Source organism: Penicillium griseofulvum (assembly GCF_001561935.1).
Source record: "Penicillium griseofulvum strain PG3 chromosome Unknown contig_86, whole genome shotgun sequence".
Taxonomy (NCBI): Eukaryota; Fungi; Ascomycota; class Eurotiomycetes; order Eurotiales; family Aspergillaceae; genus Penicillium; species Penicillium griseofulvum.
In genome coordinates, this window is record NW_024467473.1 from 439,106 (window position 1) to 452,724 (window position 13,619).

Below are 13,619 nucleotides of genomic sequence, written 5' to 3' on the forward strand. Positions count from 1 at the left end.
GGCGCAAGGTTGGCCAGTCTGCGGGAGACTGCACCTTACTTTTCGGGCGTGGCATGACTGGCAAGCTACGGATGCTCGTTTTTTTGACCGTTGCGTTCTGCTAGTGTGCTTCGGACTCTCCCCTGAAGAAATTGGCATCACGAAAAAGAGCAATCTGGTCTTTGCGAATGAGGTCCAGACATTATGTTCAGCACCAATGTGGGAAGGTTGCCGCGGATAAGTACTTTGGAGTTCACATGTTGGACCTCGGCAACGTTTAGCCGACTAGTTGTTGGCGATTAGTCATACAAGCTCGAGTTAAGCCTCGGCTGCCCGTTCGAGCTGACTGTCTACCAATCCACCCTTGCTTGACACAGCCCATAGGCCCAAAACGGTTATAAACAGGTTACGTCACTTAACGTGTAAAAGATACCTGTATGACTATTTACTGGAGGATATTATAATATAAATACTTGTTATATTAGGTATTGACCACTATAGATATATGTAACTATAATCATTATTTAATATATTTTATTGTCCCTAGTATATAACAGTATATATACTCATATAACTATACAACACCGGAACGCAGGCTGTATGCCGCTGACTAAGTAACACTTCGCAGGTTTTGTAGTTACCTCTTCACTATGCAAGAAAAGCGGAAAAAGCTGCCCAAACAGCCCATAAACGGGCCATGGGCTGAGGTCTAATTCTCTGCTGAGACGGCTGCTTTCAACATCTTATTCATTTCAAGTCCTAAGGGTATCTTGTAGTAGCAACGTAACAGTACTTCTGCTTGAGTCAGCACTATGGCGGAGAGAACGCTATGGCGGAGAGAACGCTATGGCCCACGAGTGTGGCAACGTTCCAGGGTATTTTTGGGTTGTTTCCGGACCTTGTGAGTTTTTGATAAAGTTATTTCGGACGGGAATGGCGAAGGGAACGAATGTATTCCTAGGCAGCGTTCAAGTTGCATCTTACTACACATACCAAACTTCTCAACCCAAATATTCGAAGCTGTTTTGGCCTCTTACTTGGGACAAAGCGGCTGGACGTGGGCCCCTGGTGCACCGATGAGAGATATGCAAACATACTAAAGAAGAAATCATCATGTAGTTTCTGAATGTTCTCGCAATGCTTTTAGATGGCCGCTACCGAATCAGATACGGATGTCGAGGATGTTCAGATAGTGCAGTCTGTCTATTCGAGGTTCTAATAAATCATTTACCCGCTTAAATGTTCGACTTCTTCTTGCCAGTCACGTTGGAAATCTCTTTACCAGATAGCAGGCAGTCAGGGTATTGCAGGTTTCCGTTGGTCACAATGCCCCCCAACATCCGCCAGTTTGCACCGTCGACTATAAGCACGTTAAACCACAAACGGTTTTTTGGGATTACATTGCGAATGACATTAACTTACCAACGAGAGTCTGGCCGGTGACATAACTCCCGGCATCAGAGAAGAGATAGATTGTTGCATCGGCAATATCGCGAACGTGTCCGAAACGGCCCAAAGGCTGAGACTTGATATAAGCAGACTTGGCGTCGGATGGGAGTAGACGCTCCAAACCCTGGAAACAACGTTAGCGTACGCTTGGCAAATCAATGTTTGATTATCTGACCTCCGTCTGGGCAATGGGACCAGGGGCAATAATATTAGAGGTCAACCCCCGAGGGCCATACTCAATCGCAGTGGAGTTGGATAGGGAGTCAATGGCGGCCTTGGCAACGGAGACATGGGCCTGGAATGGTATGCCGCGATAGTGAAGAGTCGCGCTAACGAAAATTATTCTGCCCCCTGTTCTACTAGGGGCAGGCTGAACTGATCCTTAGGATTAGAAATTGCGGAGCGACGGGCAACCAGAGGGTGTAAACTTGCGGGTTTTTGAATCAATTTTGTGCTTACCGCCAGACACAACCAGGTAAGGCAAGGTGGCCTTGAGGGTATTGTAAGAGCCAAGCACATCGATGTCCATGACGGATTTGAAAGCATTGACTGAGAGTTGCTCAATAGAGGCAAGGAAGTTGCCTGCGGCCCCAGCACTGTTGACTGAATTAGTATGAAGCGATGAATAAGAGGAAAACGTGGGTTTAAATGCAGACATACATAACAAAGTCAATGCTACAAAGTTCCTCAACACAGCGCTCCACGGCATTTTTCAGATCCTCGAACTTTCTAACATCCACGGCGCCAATTCCAATGACCTTGGCTCCAGGGCGCACCGTGGCAATATCTCGCGCCACGCGCTCTGTCTTTTCTACATTGCGACCGATGATACATGCATTGGCTCCGAGATGGACTAGTGCACGGACTTGAGCACTGCAGATAGTGCCAGCACCACCTGTGCAGAAGACCACCTTATTTACTGGCAGAAAAAGATCAGTTATACCGAGCTCCAAACATAGCACAAGGGTGAGACCTGCCGAAGATGTCATCCTTCCAGATGTCGCTGATATACTCAGACTTGGATAAGGGCATGATGATGTGTGTGTTCAAGATTCACAAAACTGAATAGAGGTTCTTATATATATCACTGGTTGGGTGGAGTCGAGAAGTTATATATCTGAGCGGCGGCCAGCGTGCCTCCAATCTCCATTTTCCTCACATGCCGCAGGTTGTTCCTCGGCTCGGCCGGAAATAGTGCAGACGCTGTGCATCGACAAGAACCGTGGTAATGTACGCGCTTGACATGCTTGTGGTACCTTGGTGCCTCACCTTGCATTGTAAGGCACCGAGTCTACCTGCTGTGTAAATTACTGGGACCTGAATCAGTAGGGTGCAATCCAAGCAACATAGTCCACGCTGCGCTTTCTGATTCTGTCAATTATGACAGGGGCAGAGACCTGTTGAAATTGTATGGGCGATTCCTAATGTCCAGCCCCACGACCTGGATTTCTATCTACGGCTGGATCCTCATAGTCCAAGAATCCCGAGGTTCGGGACCAGCCAACTCTTTGCTGCTATCGCTCTATCATACTTGGGCTTCATTCCAACATGTTCTTGTTAAATGATAACAACAGCCAGCGAATCCAGCCTGAAGAAGTGTCGAATGCTGATAAGATGGCGCGTGCACGTCATCACCAGAGACTCGAGACTCCCAAGGTCCAAATTACATTCTTTTTTCTTATTCTAATTCTATTGAGTTACGGACTTATGATGCCCCAAAGCTAGCTGTACGGACATTCTGATTTAGTAAATCCCTAATCAGAAGTTCTTTTCCATGTCATCATGGCCTGCCCAATCACTATCCTCAAGACTATCGGCACGGTGTCACTGGGTATACTGTCGATAAGCCAGAAACTTTTAAACCATTCCCCAGCGATGTGAACATATGACTAATCTATAGCGATCAACAATATTCGGGGCTTCTATGTTTGTGTAAGGGCATCAACGGCTATATCAGTCTCGCAGAAGCGATAATATCACCCCTGAACTATTGCCTTGAGCGTTCGGACTCTTCATAATTCTAAATCACATCAGATCCAAGCGATGCAGATCTGCTGACATTTTTCTGCACCAAACGGAACAGACAGGGGGGAAGAAAATCGTATGGCTCACTGGTAGTTCGGATATGGCCGTAGAGGCAGGATTAACGTGCCGATTGGATGGATAATTGATATGAACAAGTGAAAGGTTTAGCTACATCGGCATCGGCCAACAACCTGCTCTGTGGCCTTCGAATCTATGATAGAGCTGCTGTATGACGCTCTCATTGGCCAAAACAAAGATAGTCTACATTGAAAAAGGAGGAGATGGAATCCGAATTCCCGTATGGAGATATGAAGAAGAAAAGACAGGAGCACAGCTTGAAGCTATATATCATACGAAGTGTAAATAGAGGTTTACAAACGAAGCGCCAATGCCTAGGGCCTAAGCAGGATGATACGCTAAGCACAATATTCAAAATATCAAATTCGAGATATCTTGCTCTTGGACAGAGCTTCTCCTATCTTAGCCTGTGGGATGCCCTGGCAGAAACGGTCGAGGCCACCGAACATTTCTAGCGGGGCTTGTTCGTCCTGCTCCCTAACTAAGCGGCGACGTATAAGCGCCTTTGTTCCTAGGAGACTTGACTTTACTAAATATTCGCCGAATATCTGCTATAGGTACTTTATCACCTGCCTACGGAAATTATCTTTGCTTTCGAAGACCTTATTTACGAAGCCGACCTGGACCAACTCGCTGATAGGGATCTTTTTGCTAAGAAGGAGTGCCTTGTTTGCTTTACCTTAACCTATCCGCTGCGCAAATGCGATACTAGAACCGCCTTTAGCGACGAGGCTAAGAGAGGTAAAAGGAGTTATCAGATAGGTATCGGATACTGCGTATATGAAGTCCGAGTGGGATATCAACGCTGTAGAAAGCCCTATAGTAGGTCCGTTTAGCGCCGTAACTAGAATCTTCGAATGGTTGTAGAACGCCCTCGCTATATCGATATTGTTATTTACTAACTTTAGAAGCTAGTAAGGGCGAGATAATAAATCCTCTATAGATAGTGGCTTCCCTTTTAGGTTAGCGCCTCTAAAGTTAGACTTAGCATTACTTTATAACTTCCGCTTTTTGCGCTAAGGTAAAGAGAACGTATGTAGAGAAGAAAGAACCTTCGCCGATTAAGACTGTGATATATACATCCGGATTTTCTTTAGCGTCTCGAAGTAAGCTTGCAAAGCGATAATATAAACTTTGCGTTAGGGTATTGAACTTTGTTGGATTATTTAGGGTGATGACGGCAAAGATGCTGTCAATATTGAGGCGAACAAGAGTTTCTTTAGCTATGTTTTAGTAGAGTCGATATGCCTGATGATCGATAACGAGAAAAGTTAAAAGATCCTGTTAAAATTGGATTTAAATAATTCAAATGGTTATTATTTAACCTTTTTAAGTCGTCCTTTCAACATATATTACCTCAGCTGGTGTTAGCCGCGGTAACTGAGTGAAGATGTTCAGTGCCGCGGAAACGCCACCCATCACTGTCTCAGCATAACAAGCCCGAGGTGAGCACCTGTCTACCACCTCGGGATGGAGTATATATCTGATAGACTTTATATATCTGTGGTTATAGCAGCCTGTATACTCTGGTTGCATATACATTAGTCACACTATCTATTTTCGACATGGATCTCTGGAAGTGGTGCCTCGGTTTGGTACTTGGTCTAAGTCTTAAGAACTTACCTTTTATGTGGCATGTGAGCTTTTAACTATATTTCTTTTCTCCTAAATCGATACTAACATTCTAGTATCGATTTTTCGGTACTATTGTAATAGGCTACCTTACCTACGGAAGGTTAAGCTATATACCTAAATAATATCATGTCTTTCTCCCAGCAGTCATCAAGTCACAATCCCCAGCAACTAAGTGTAACTTTAACGTTTATAAATCGAATTCGACCTACCTTACTGATCTCGATGTATCAAGAGCGTACCTTAGTAGGTTATTATTCGCCCCTATTCTGCTAAACTTTAAAAACTCGATGCGCTGCGACTTAATTATTAGCGCGATTGTATACACGTTTCACTGAGAAATCAAGCCATTTTAACTATATCGACTCTAGACTAGGGTTGCGAGCTAGGATGATAAATAGATTTATATGATTATATATTTCGTTAATAACGGCAAGGTTTGGCCCCGATGCTACGCTATATAGGCGGATACTTCGATTAATAGTAAGAAGATGAGAAATCTAGTACCTTATAAGGAAGACCGATATGAAAGAGTCTTTGCTTCTGCTATGACTCGGATGGTGTTTAAAAGAGGTCGCTTGACTATACCTCCTTAGCGTGCTTTAGAAATCTGCGGTATTCTATCGGCCGAACCCCCAGCTGCAGCATCCCGTTTAGACACCAGAGCTAGAGCAACAGAGTCAGATACTATTTGCCCTGAATGGACACTCGGAGAGATCGAATTATATAAAGATGCAAGTCTTCTAATCGTGAGGCTTGAAAAGGGCTGGGATGCTGTCTGTGCGCTATTCCGAGAAGAGCTGTTTGCGTTGGTAGAGTACAGTGATTTCATGTGGTGAAGGTCAGGGCTGAAAAATAGTAGGAATATAGAGTATATTTTGCGTCTTGATAAATAGAGACTGTTGGAAATCCTGACTATTTCGGAAGTTTTTTTATGACTCGTACCGAGCCCGGCCGAAAGACTCCGAGTCTCTGAATAGCACGGTAACATTGGAAATCATGGTCTCCACGAGCGCATCGATACTAGTATGGGGCTGATATATGACGAGGCCAGTCATCTTATGCACGTCGTGCGCGGCGTCGCTAGATCTAAAGTGGGGAAATTTGAATTTGGAATGGAGAGGGAGAGGGCTGTTTGTCCAGGATAAGATTTGCACTGAGTAAATCCCTCGCCCACATGGGCGTCACCGTTTAACGCTAATAATAAACAACGATGTCAACCCCCTGTAATCTCAAATCTAGCGGTATGTTGATCCATGCGCCCTACAACGGACCTTGCACAACGTGACCAGGGCGGCTGTGATAAGATCTACAACGTAAGAGAGATCGTGAAAAGGCTGTACTATGTGAATTGTAGAGTGATGAAGTATGTGTAACTATGAAGATGGAAAGGAAGGGTAGTACTAGACTACATACATGGAAAGAAACGTCATGTGACACTAGGGAGATTCAACAGGCTGTGAATGGGATGCGTCGTTTAGGGAGTAATCTGGATTCAGCAAACTTGATGGCGAAGGCTCCCACAGTAGTTGCGGCTCCATTGACCACGAGGGGCGTTGGGACAGTGGCTGGGTTCCATGGTAGCGGCAGCTGGAGTCTCCGATAGACGCCAAGTGTAGTGGTCATGCTAGCAAGCGGAATTGTGGCACCCTCTAGCTATCCGTAAGAAACAAGACGTATACTAAATACGTAAAGCAGGCACATACCTTCAAGGTCGTGGTAAGGGGGAGATGGAACGCTGCCTTGGCGGCCGCCACTGAGTACACTGCCTAGCTACCATGGGGAGTAAACATCTGATGGAAAGCAACAACACGGTCGCCGTGACGAAATCCCGTAACTCCTTCGCCGACTGCGTCAACATAGCCGACAATGTCGTCGCCATGGTTCGCTGCGTTCCCGCCAACTAGTTTAGGCATTTTCCAGTCCATGGGGTTTGTGCCTGACACAATGGCGCGGATAAGCAGCTCACCCGGCCCGACTGCAGGCATGGGAACGTCACGAATCTCGACGTTCAGGGCTTTGCCGATATATGCTTCTTTCATGATTGTTGATGAAGTGCGAGTTGTTGTCTAATATTCTGATCTTAAGGTTTCTGGTAATCAGGGGCCTTTTTGTCCAGGTTTTCTTCTTCGGGATGTTTATAGTTGTCGCCGGCCTCTTCTACCACAAGATGTTACGCGCGCCTACAGCTGCCAGCCACAAGCCTTCCATCCGATGGCAGAAATATCTTATCACGCTCTACGTCGTCAGCGTATTGATTTGGATTCGGAGTGCGTTCAGAGTCATCGAATATCTTGAAGGCAATGCTGGTTCTATCATGAGGCATGAGGCCTATATCTTCATCTTCGATGCCACACTGATGGTTCTTGTTATGGCCTGGATGAACTGGTTCCATCCCAGTGAGATTGGTCTTTTGCTGCGAAACGATATGGCCATCACCAACGGGTTTGAGCTCTTTGCCTTCACTAGTTCTTATCGGAGGGCGAAAAGACAGAACTCTGCTACTTAGAAGACAGCCAGTAACGGAGGAGCAATGACAACTACTAGGCGCTCTTTCACAACCTGACATAGACTCAAAAATTTTCTAATATCTGTCCGCTTTTCGAAGATCATTTGCCTACTATATTAAGCATCACGATTAGTAGGATACCTGTGCATTTCAGATATGTCCATAATGTCATGTCATCCCACGATTATCTGTTGCATTCGACGGTCCGATTCTGACCGCCGAGCTGATAAACCAGCGCGACAAATTGCGGAGACCTATTTAGTCAAGAGAAACGTATTTTAGCACATCAATTGTACATCAAACACCTTACCTCCGTCTCTGAATATGGTGAAATCGGCAACTTATGGCAAAGACGCCAAGATTCGAAGACAAAATACGACTAATCCAAAATGAAACATGTTTTTGGATTTGTAATTTCTTGGCCAAATGAGCTGTGGAAGGACAGTACTTAAAGAAGAGATTAGGGATCCGTGTAGTTCATTTCTTTTTTTTTCATCATCATCATCATCATTATCACACTTATCCCAATCATTTCAGTCGGCTCCAATTCTGCCTAACAATGACCGCTCCATCATTCAAAACGCTCGTCGCACTTGCGGGAGGAACGCACACTTGGGTGCCAACTCCTAAAAGCGAGGCAACGCAAGATGAGGTCGTAGCCATCATGCAGGAACATGGAATCACCAATCTTGACACTGCCAGATCTTACGTGCGTATACTAATTTGTCACAAAAGTCCTACATGGTTCTACCATAAATTCTTCAAAATTCCCGGCGGGTTGATTGGCTGATGTCAAGAATAGGGCATGGGAGCGTCTGAAGAAACAATTGGAAATAAAAATCTCGGAGCGGAATTCAGTGTTTGGACAAAAGCTCCCACAGGTTTGGGCGGCGGGGCCGGGAAAAGGGAGAACATCCTCGAGCAGGGACGGAAAAGCAACGTAGTCCTGAGACTTAGCAAGGTGAGCTTTACTGTGGCCTGCCCCGAAACAACACGTCCTGACCATTCTCCAGATTCCGGTGTACTTGCTCCACGCTCCGGACGAATCCGTCCCAGTGGCAGAGACCTTGGGCGCAATTCAAACGCTGTACGAAGAGGGCCGCTTTGAAAAGGTATCCGTCGCTCAACTCTCACGTCTCACCACCCAACATACAGCTTACTTTAAACTTATAGTTCGGCCTCTCCAATATGTCCCGCGACCAAGTCCTCGAGCATTACAACTATGCCAAGTCCCAGAATTTTATTCTACCAACAGTCTACCAAGCTTCCTACAGCATCGTCGTACGTGGCATTGAGACCAACCTTCTCTCCACGCTCCGAGAACTTGGCATCTCAATCCAAGCCTACTCTCCGCTTGCTGCTGGATTTCTCTCCAAAACGGTCGAGCAAATCGAAAACGGTAACGGAACCGAACGTTGGGATCCTAATTCGCCTTACGGGATGGTTAACAGACAATTGTATTTCAAGCCGAGTTACATGAAGATGTTAACGGAGTATGGGAAGTTGTCTGAGCAGAGTGGTGTCAGTAAAGTTGGATTGGCATACCGCTGGGTGAGGTACCATAGTGCTTTGAAAGGGGAGTTGGGGGATGCGATGATCATTGGTGCGAATTCCGCGACACAGTTTCGCGAGGCCGTGAAGGAGATTGAGAACGGGCCGCTAGAAGAGTGGATTGTAGAGAGAATTGATGAGCTGTGGGAGCTGGTGAAGGATGATGCACCAATTGATAATTTGCGGGCTATTAGGGATGTGATTGGTGGATTGAAAAAGTGACCATGAAAGGCTCCATGTTGCAGGCGCTCAATTGACTCGACTACGTTATGTTAGACTACAATACGACTGAATTCTTTTACTGGCCGACCACAAAAAAATCGTTTGCTAGATTAGCCAATGGAACGGAGTCCAGGTAGAGGTTTCCAGTATCCCGGGACAGCAGAGGTCTCCATCACCGTAAATCTTTGTCGGGGGTGTAGAGTTGGGCATTGCTCCTAATCAGACGAGGCACGGGACGAACGGTGAGATATTTTCATGCCAAGAACTTGAGATTGGTGCCGGTGAAGTGATCCGGGTTAGAATGGTTCAACCCAGATCATGGCAGGGTTAGGTTTTAGACCACGACCTTCGACCCAAGTTAAAATTTACTTTGATCCTTTCAAGTCCCGTGATCAGCCTGAGAGGCACGGGCCCACTGTAGACCCGCAATTTGTCTTGGTGCACTATAAGTCAATTAGTCATCAATCGGAATTGTAACTAGTTAACTAGTTGATCTGTTGGATCTTTAATCACCAAAAGCCCACAATTTGTCTACTGCGGCCCTGCAGCATTCACCACTATACCCCTGTTATTCAACTGCGCAACATCAAACCAACCACATTCCCCAATATCCCTCCTACGGTTTACAGAATTTGTTTAGAACAGTACACGTTGATTGATCAGCCGTCGAATACTTGGTTTCTCAATTCACATAGCTCGCTGGGCAGACGTACCGATAATGCCACCGAGGTCGACAACGGTGGAGCCGCAAGCGCCTCGCCGTGGCCGTCCTCCAATTGAAGCGGTGGATTACGATGCCAGCGATGAGGAGAACGTAGGTCAGGAAAATTTGCTTCGATTCTAATCAAGCTAAGGGTGTATAGAATAAGAAATTGCGTATGCGTCAAGCGCAAAGAACATATCGAGCTAGAAAGGAGAAGGCGCTAAGATCTGAGAGGGCCCGCGCTGAACGACTCAGCAGGGCCTTGGACGAGGCAATGGCAACCTTTACCAAGCTCCATCGGCGGGTTCTTCAATTCCAGAACATACAAAATTCACCCGAGCTCCTACTTTCCCTCAATGAAGCTGCCACGGAGATGACCACAATCGCCCATGAAGCGCACAAACTGGATCATTTTTCGAGTCTTTCGGATACTTCATCCCCAAGCACTCATCAGCAAAGCCGCCTAGGTGTATGCATGTCTTCGGATACAACGCCCAGGCGGGACGCGTTTAGCGAGGGCATTGGATCGACCAAGGACTCAATTTCCCACCAGCCATCCGTCCTAGCTTCTGAAGTCGTGGCACTTTCCCTCAGGATGGACCGGTCCGGCACAACAATATCAGAAAGGATGGTTCGAGCCTGCGTGGAGCGTGTTGTGTCCATTTTGGCTGGTGGCTCTTATGATAGAATATCGCCTCCAACTTTGAGCATTCCTCTCCAATTACTTGGAATGGAGGGGCTGAGGACTAACGCTCTTAGACTATCTCGCATTAATCTTGCGGTGGCTGATTTCCAGTATCCTCCGCACTCCATAGCGCGGCTCCCACAAATGTATCGTGTTGTTGAGGGTGAAAGCAACTTCGTTCCTCGGCTACCAGCACCATCGGTGCAGCAAATCATACGGGGAAAGACTAGGACGATATTGACGACAAATATCACTTCTCTACAGGGAGAGTGGCTTGAGGCTATGGACGTTGAGGAATACCTCGAAGAACGAGGGATCTATCTGCCAATTGTCAACCAAAACGGTACAATGTCCCAGAAAGAGAACAGACCTCGGTACTATGCCATTGCTCCGGAGCAGACCGATTCTCTACAGGGCAAGCAGATCTTCTCGATAAACACCTATTTAGATCCTGTGGCGCAAAGCCTAGTGGCAGGGCTTGACCAGGAAACGCAACAACCGCCGAACGAGAATGATCGTGATGTTTCTATGGCCTCATCAGTCTATTTGAACCGCCATGAGCCCGCAGACTATTCGATATTTGGAATTCCATTGTCCCAGCCTTTGCGAAATTCGGCCCTGTCCCGTATGACAAGTGTGAGAGGCCTTGTTCCTATCGATACATCAAATCTGGCGTGGCCGGACCCATCACTCTCGAGCTGTCAAGATTTGCAGGTTCCGGGTCCAACTTTACAGATCACTATCGATATTGATAAGCTTGTACAGCTGCTTGCAGCAAATGCCAGGTGCCTTGGCCCTATTCCTGGAATTCGGAAAGCTGCTGTGGACTATTCCATTCGGGAATCTGTCGTCAGGTTCTAAAGGACTGCAGATATCTCCCTTTTCTCGGATGTTACGGACATGCTAGTCACCGTGGGGACTTACCGATGGGTCACCGAGGGCCAACCGGCACCATAGGTTCTAATACCCTCAACAATAGGAAAAAAGAACCAAAGGTTTTGGAAGGCATGTTCATAATTGTTTGTTTTTGTTGACATACATGGGATGTCTTTGTCTCTTTGTTCAGACTGAGCCTTTGCTAGTTTGCCATTTCTTTGGTATTACAGGCTTCATATACAGCCTGCTTTCCAAAGATTCATTATCACCTCTCTTCTTCCCGATTTTCCCATGCTAGTATTCACTAGTAGTTCTCTAGTATCGTAGGCCTTAACAGGTTATAAGGGCCTCGTTTCTCCCCTTTGTTTTATTACGAGTGGGCAATTTAGCAGATAATATATTATAGTCTCGTATAGACTATAATGTCGGAAGTGGACGGCGCACCGAACGGAAATGTTACAATGCACCCAGACTTACCGAGGAAACATATCCTTCTTCCTGGGAGGAAAACAGCCTTCTGATGATCAGAAGTGGACGCCAAACCTAGAGGCAGTACGGGCCTCCATACGTTCCGCCATTGCGACGGGCCTCCATACGTTTCGCCATTGCGACGGGCCGACTCGAGGCCACTTGAACATATCAACGAACAGAACTCCCCACCCTATTCTTCCGACCCTACTCACCCACCACCTCGTGCTATAAACGGTAGACGCGCTTCAACTGCCGAAGATAGGATGTTGAACACTTGCAGAAACGCCTTCAAGCCAGCCTACTAACCCACTTACTAACCCACGAGAAACTCGCTGCGATACTGCTTTCTGGAAATGTCATGTGTTATAAGGTTTTATGTATGGGCTTTCAGGAGACACAGCATACACAGATGGACATGTACAGTAGATCAGTGATAGTTGCCCTTTCGGCTCAGCCGCCGGGCGTTAATGAATTGTTTGTTGTACCTGAAACATTAACGATGGATAAGATTAATCAACTCTTGACCAAGTGAAAGTTTCAGGAAATTGAAACTTGCCCAGCAATAGATGCGGCCCTAGCCCTTAGCGCATTTACTTTTTGACCTGCATCTTCATTAGTTTTTAGAACTTCATAAATCCTAGGAGCCAGTAATGATACACAAACACTGGTGACAAAAATAAAGGTATATGTTTCAACAGGCCTCAATTAGGTAAGACATCGGTCTCCTTCGTTTCTACTACTAATCAGACTCGCAAGTGACCGGAGAAGCCAGGATGACTATAAATACCTCGACCCTACGCCTCTGCTTTATATAATAGTTTTCTACCACTCAATAATCGAGCAGGCCTTGCGTTCTAGGCGACTTGATATCTTCTTCCTCGTGGTTAAAGTCCACTTTTCTCAACTTTTGCGAGCTTTCCATTAGTCCTTGACTAAGTCCGTGTATAGGGTCTCTTTTATATATTCTCGAGCTCTTTCCCTCTAAGCCCGATTACCTTAATAAGGATGAAACCCACCCCTAGCTATTCAGACACTGGCCCCGAGTTTAACCGTCTAAAAAACATTAAGGAGATTTCCCTCAGTGCTGAACTTATGGCCTTTGTCGATAAAGCTCATTTAGCGATTCAGTCGCGAGAATGCTTTAAGCAACGGGACTGCTACAAGAGAACTCTCCTTCATTACGCTGCTATGGGGAACTGTACAAACCTCCTTCAATATCTCCTAAAAAGTAAGCCAGATGTTAATTCTCGTGACTAGTGGGGGCGGACACCGCTTTCCTAGGCTGCTAAGTACGGCTCATTGGCTGTTACGAAAGCTCTACTGAAGCACGGAGCAAACGTCAATACATTAGATAATGAAGGCGCCTCGCCGTTGACATAGCTGAAAGACGCCGGCAACCCAGGAATAACAAGCCTAGCGGCTACTAAGGCTTACCTAAG

General features: G+C 46.3%; 5 protein-coding genes across 5 annotated transcripts; 3 read left to right on the plus strand and 2 right to left on the minus strand.

Moving 5' to 3' along the window:
• Nucleotides 1–1,214: 1,214 nt before the first annotated feature.
• PGRI_035840 (Glucose/ribitol dehydrogenase) lies at nucleotides 1,215–2,460 on the minus strand (the record flags this gene model as incomplete). The annotated part of the gene is made up of 6 exons (XM_040791297.1): nucleotides 1,215–1,339; nucleotides 1,402–1,552; nucleotides 1,604–1,803; nucleotides 1,888–2,024; nucleotides 2,089–2,301; nucleotides 2,372–2,460. 6 exons carry the CDS (start codon nucleotides 2,458–2,460, stop codon nucleotides 1,215–1,217), a joined length of 915 nt encoding a protein of 304 aa, XP_040645374.1.
• Nucleotides 2,461–6,932: 4,472 nt separating this feature from the next.
• PGRI_035850 (uncharacterized protein) lies at nucleotides 6,933–7,205 on the minus strand (the record flags this gene model as incomplete). Its single annotated transcript, XM_040791298.1, has 1 exon — nucleotides 6,933–7,205. One exon carries the CDS (start codon nucleotides 7,203–7,205, stop codon nucleotides 6,933–6,935), a length of 273 nt encoding a protein of 90 aa, XP_040645375.1.
• Nucleotides 7,206–7,333: 128 nt separating this feature from the next.
• On the plus strand, nucleotides 7,334–7,672 carry PGRI_035860 (RTA-like protein; the record flags this gene model as incomplete). Its single annotated transcript, XM_040791299.1, has 1 exon — nucleotides 7,334–7,672. One exon carries the CDS (start codon nucleotides 7,334–7,336, stop codon nucleotides 7,670–7,672), a length of 339 nt encoding a protein of 112 aa, XP_040645376.1.
• Nucleotides 7,673–8,231: 559 nt separating this feature from the next.
• On the plus strand, nucleotides 8,232–9,445 carry PGRI_035870 (aldo/keto reductase family protein; the record flags this gene model as incomplete). The annotated part of the gene is made up of 4 exons (XM_040791300.1): nucleotides 8,232–8,381; nucleotides 8,475–8,633; nucleotides 8,686–8,784; nucleotides 8,846–9,445. The coding sequence occupies 4 exons, from the start codon at nucleotides 8,232–8,234 to the stop codon at nucleotides 9,443–9,445; spliced, it is 1,008 nt and encodes a 335-aa protein (XP_040645377.1).
• Nucleotides 9,446–10,163: 718 nt separating this feature from the next.
• On the plus strand, nucleotides 10,164–11,694 carry PGRI_035880 (bZIP transcription factor; the record flags this gene model as incomplete). The annotated part of the gene is made up of 2 exons (XM_040791301.1): nucleotides 10,164–10,259; nucleotides 10,309–11,694. The coding sequence occupies 2 exons, from the start codon at nucleotides 10,164–10,166 to the stop codon at nucleotides 11,692–11,694; spliced, it is 1,482 nt and encodes a 493-aa protein (XP_040645378.1).
• Nucleotides 11,695–13,619: the final 1,925 nt, after the last annotated feature.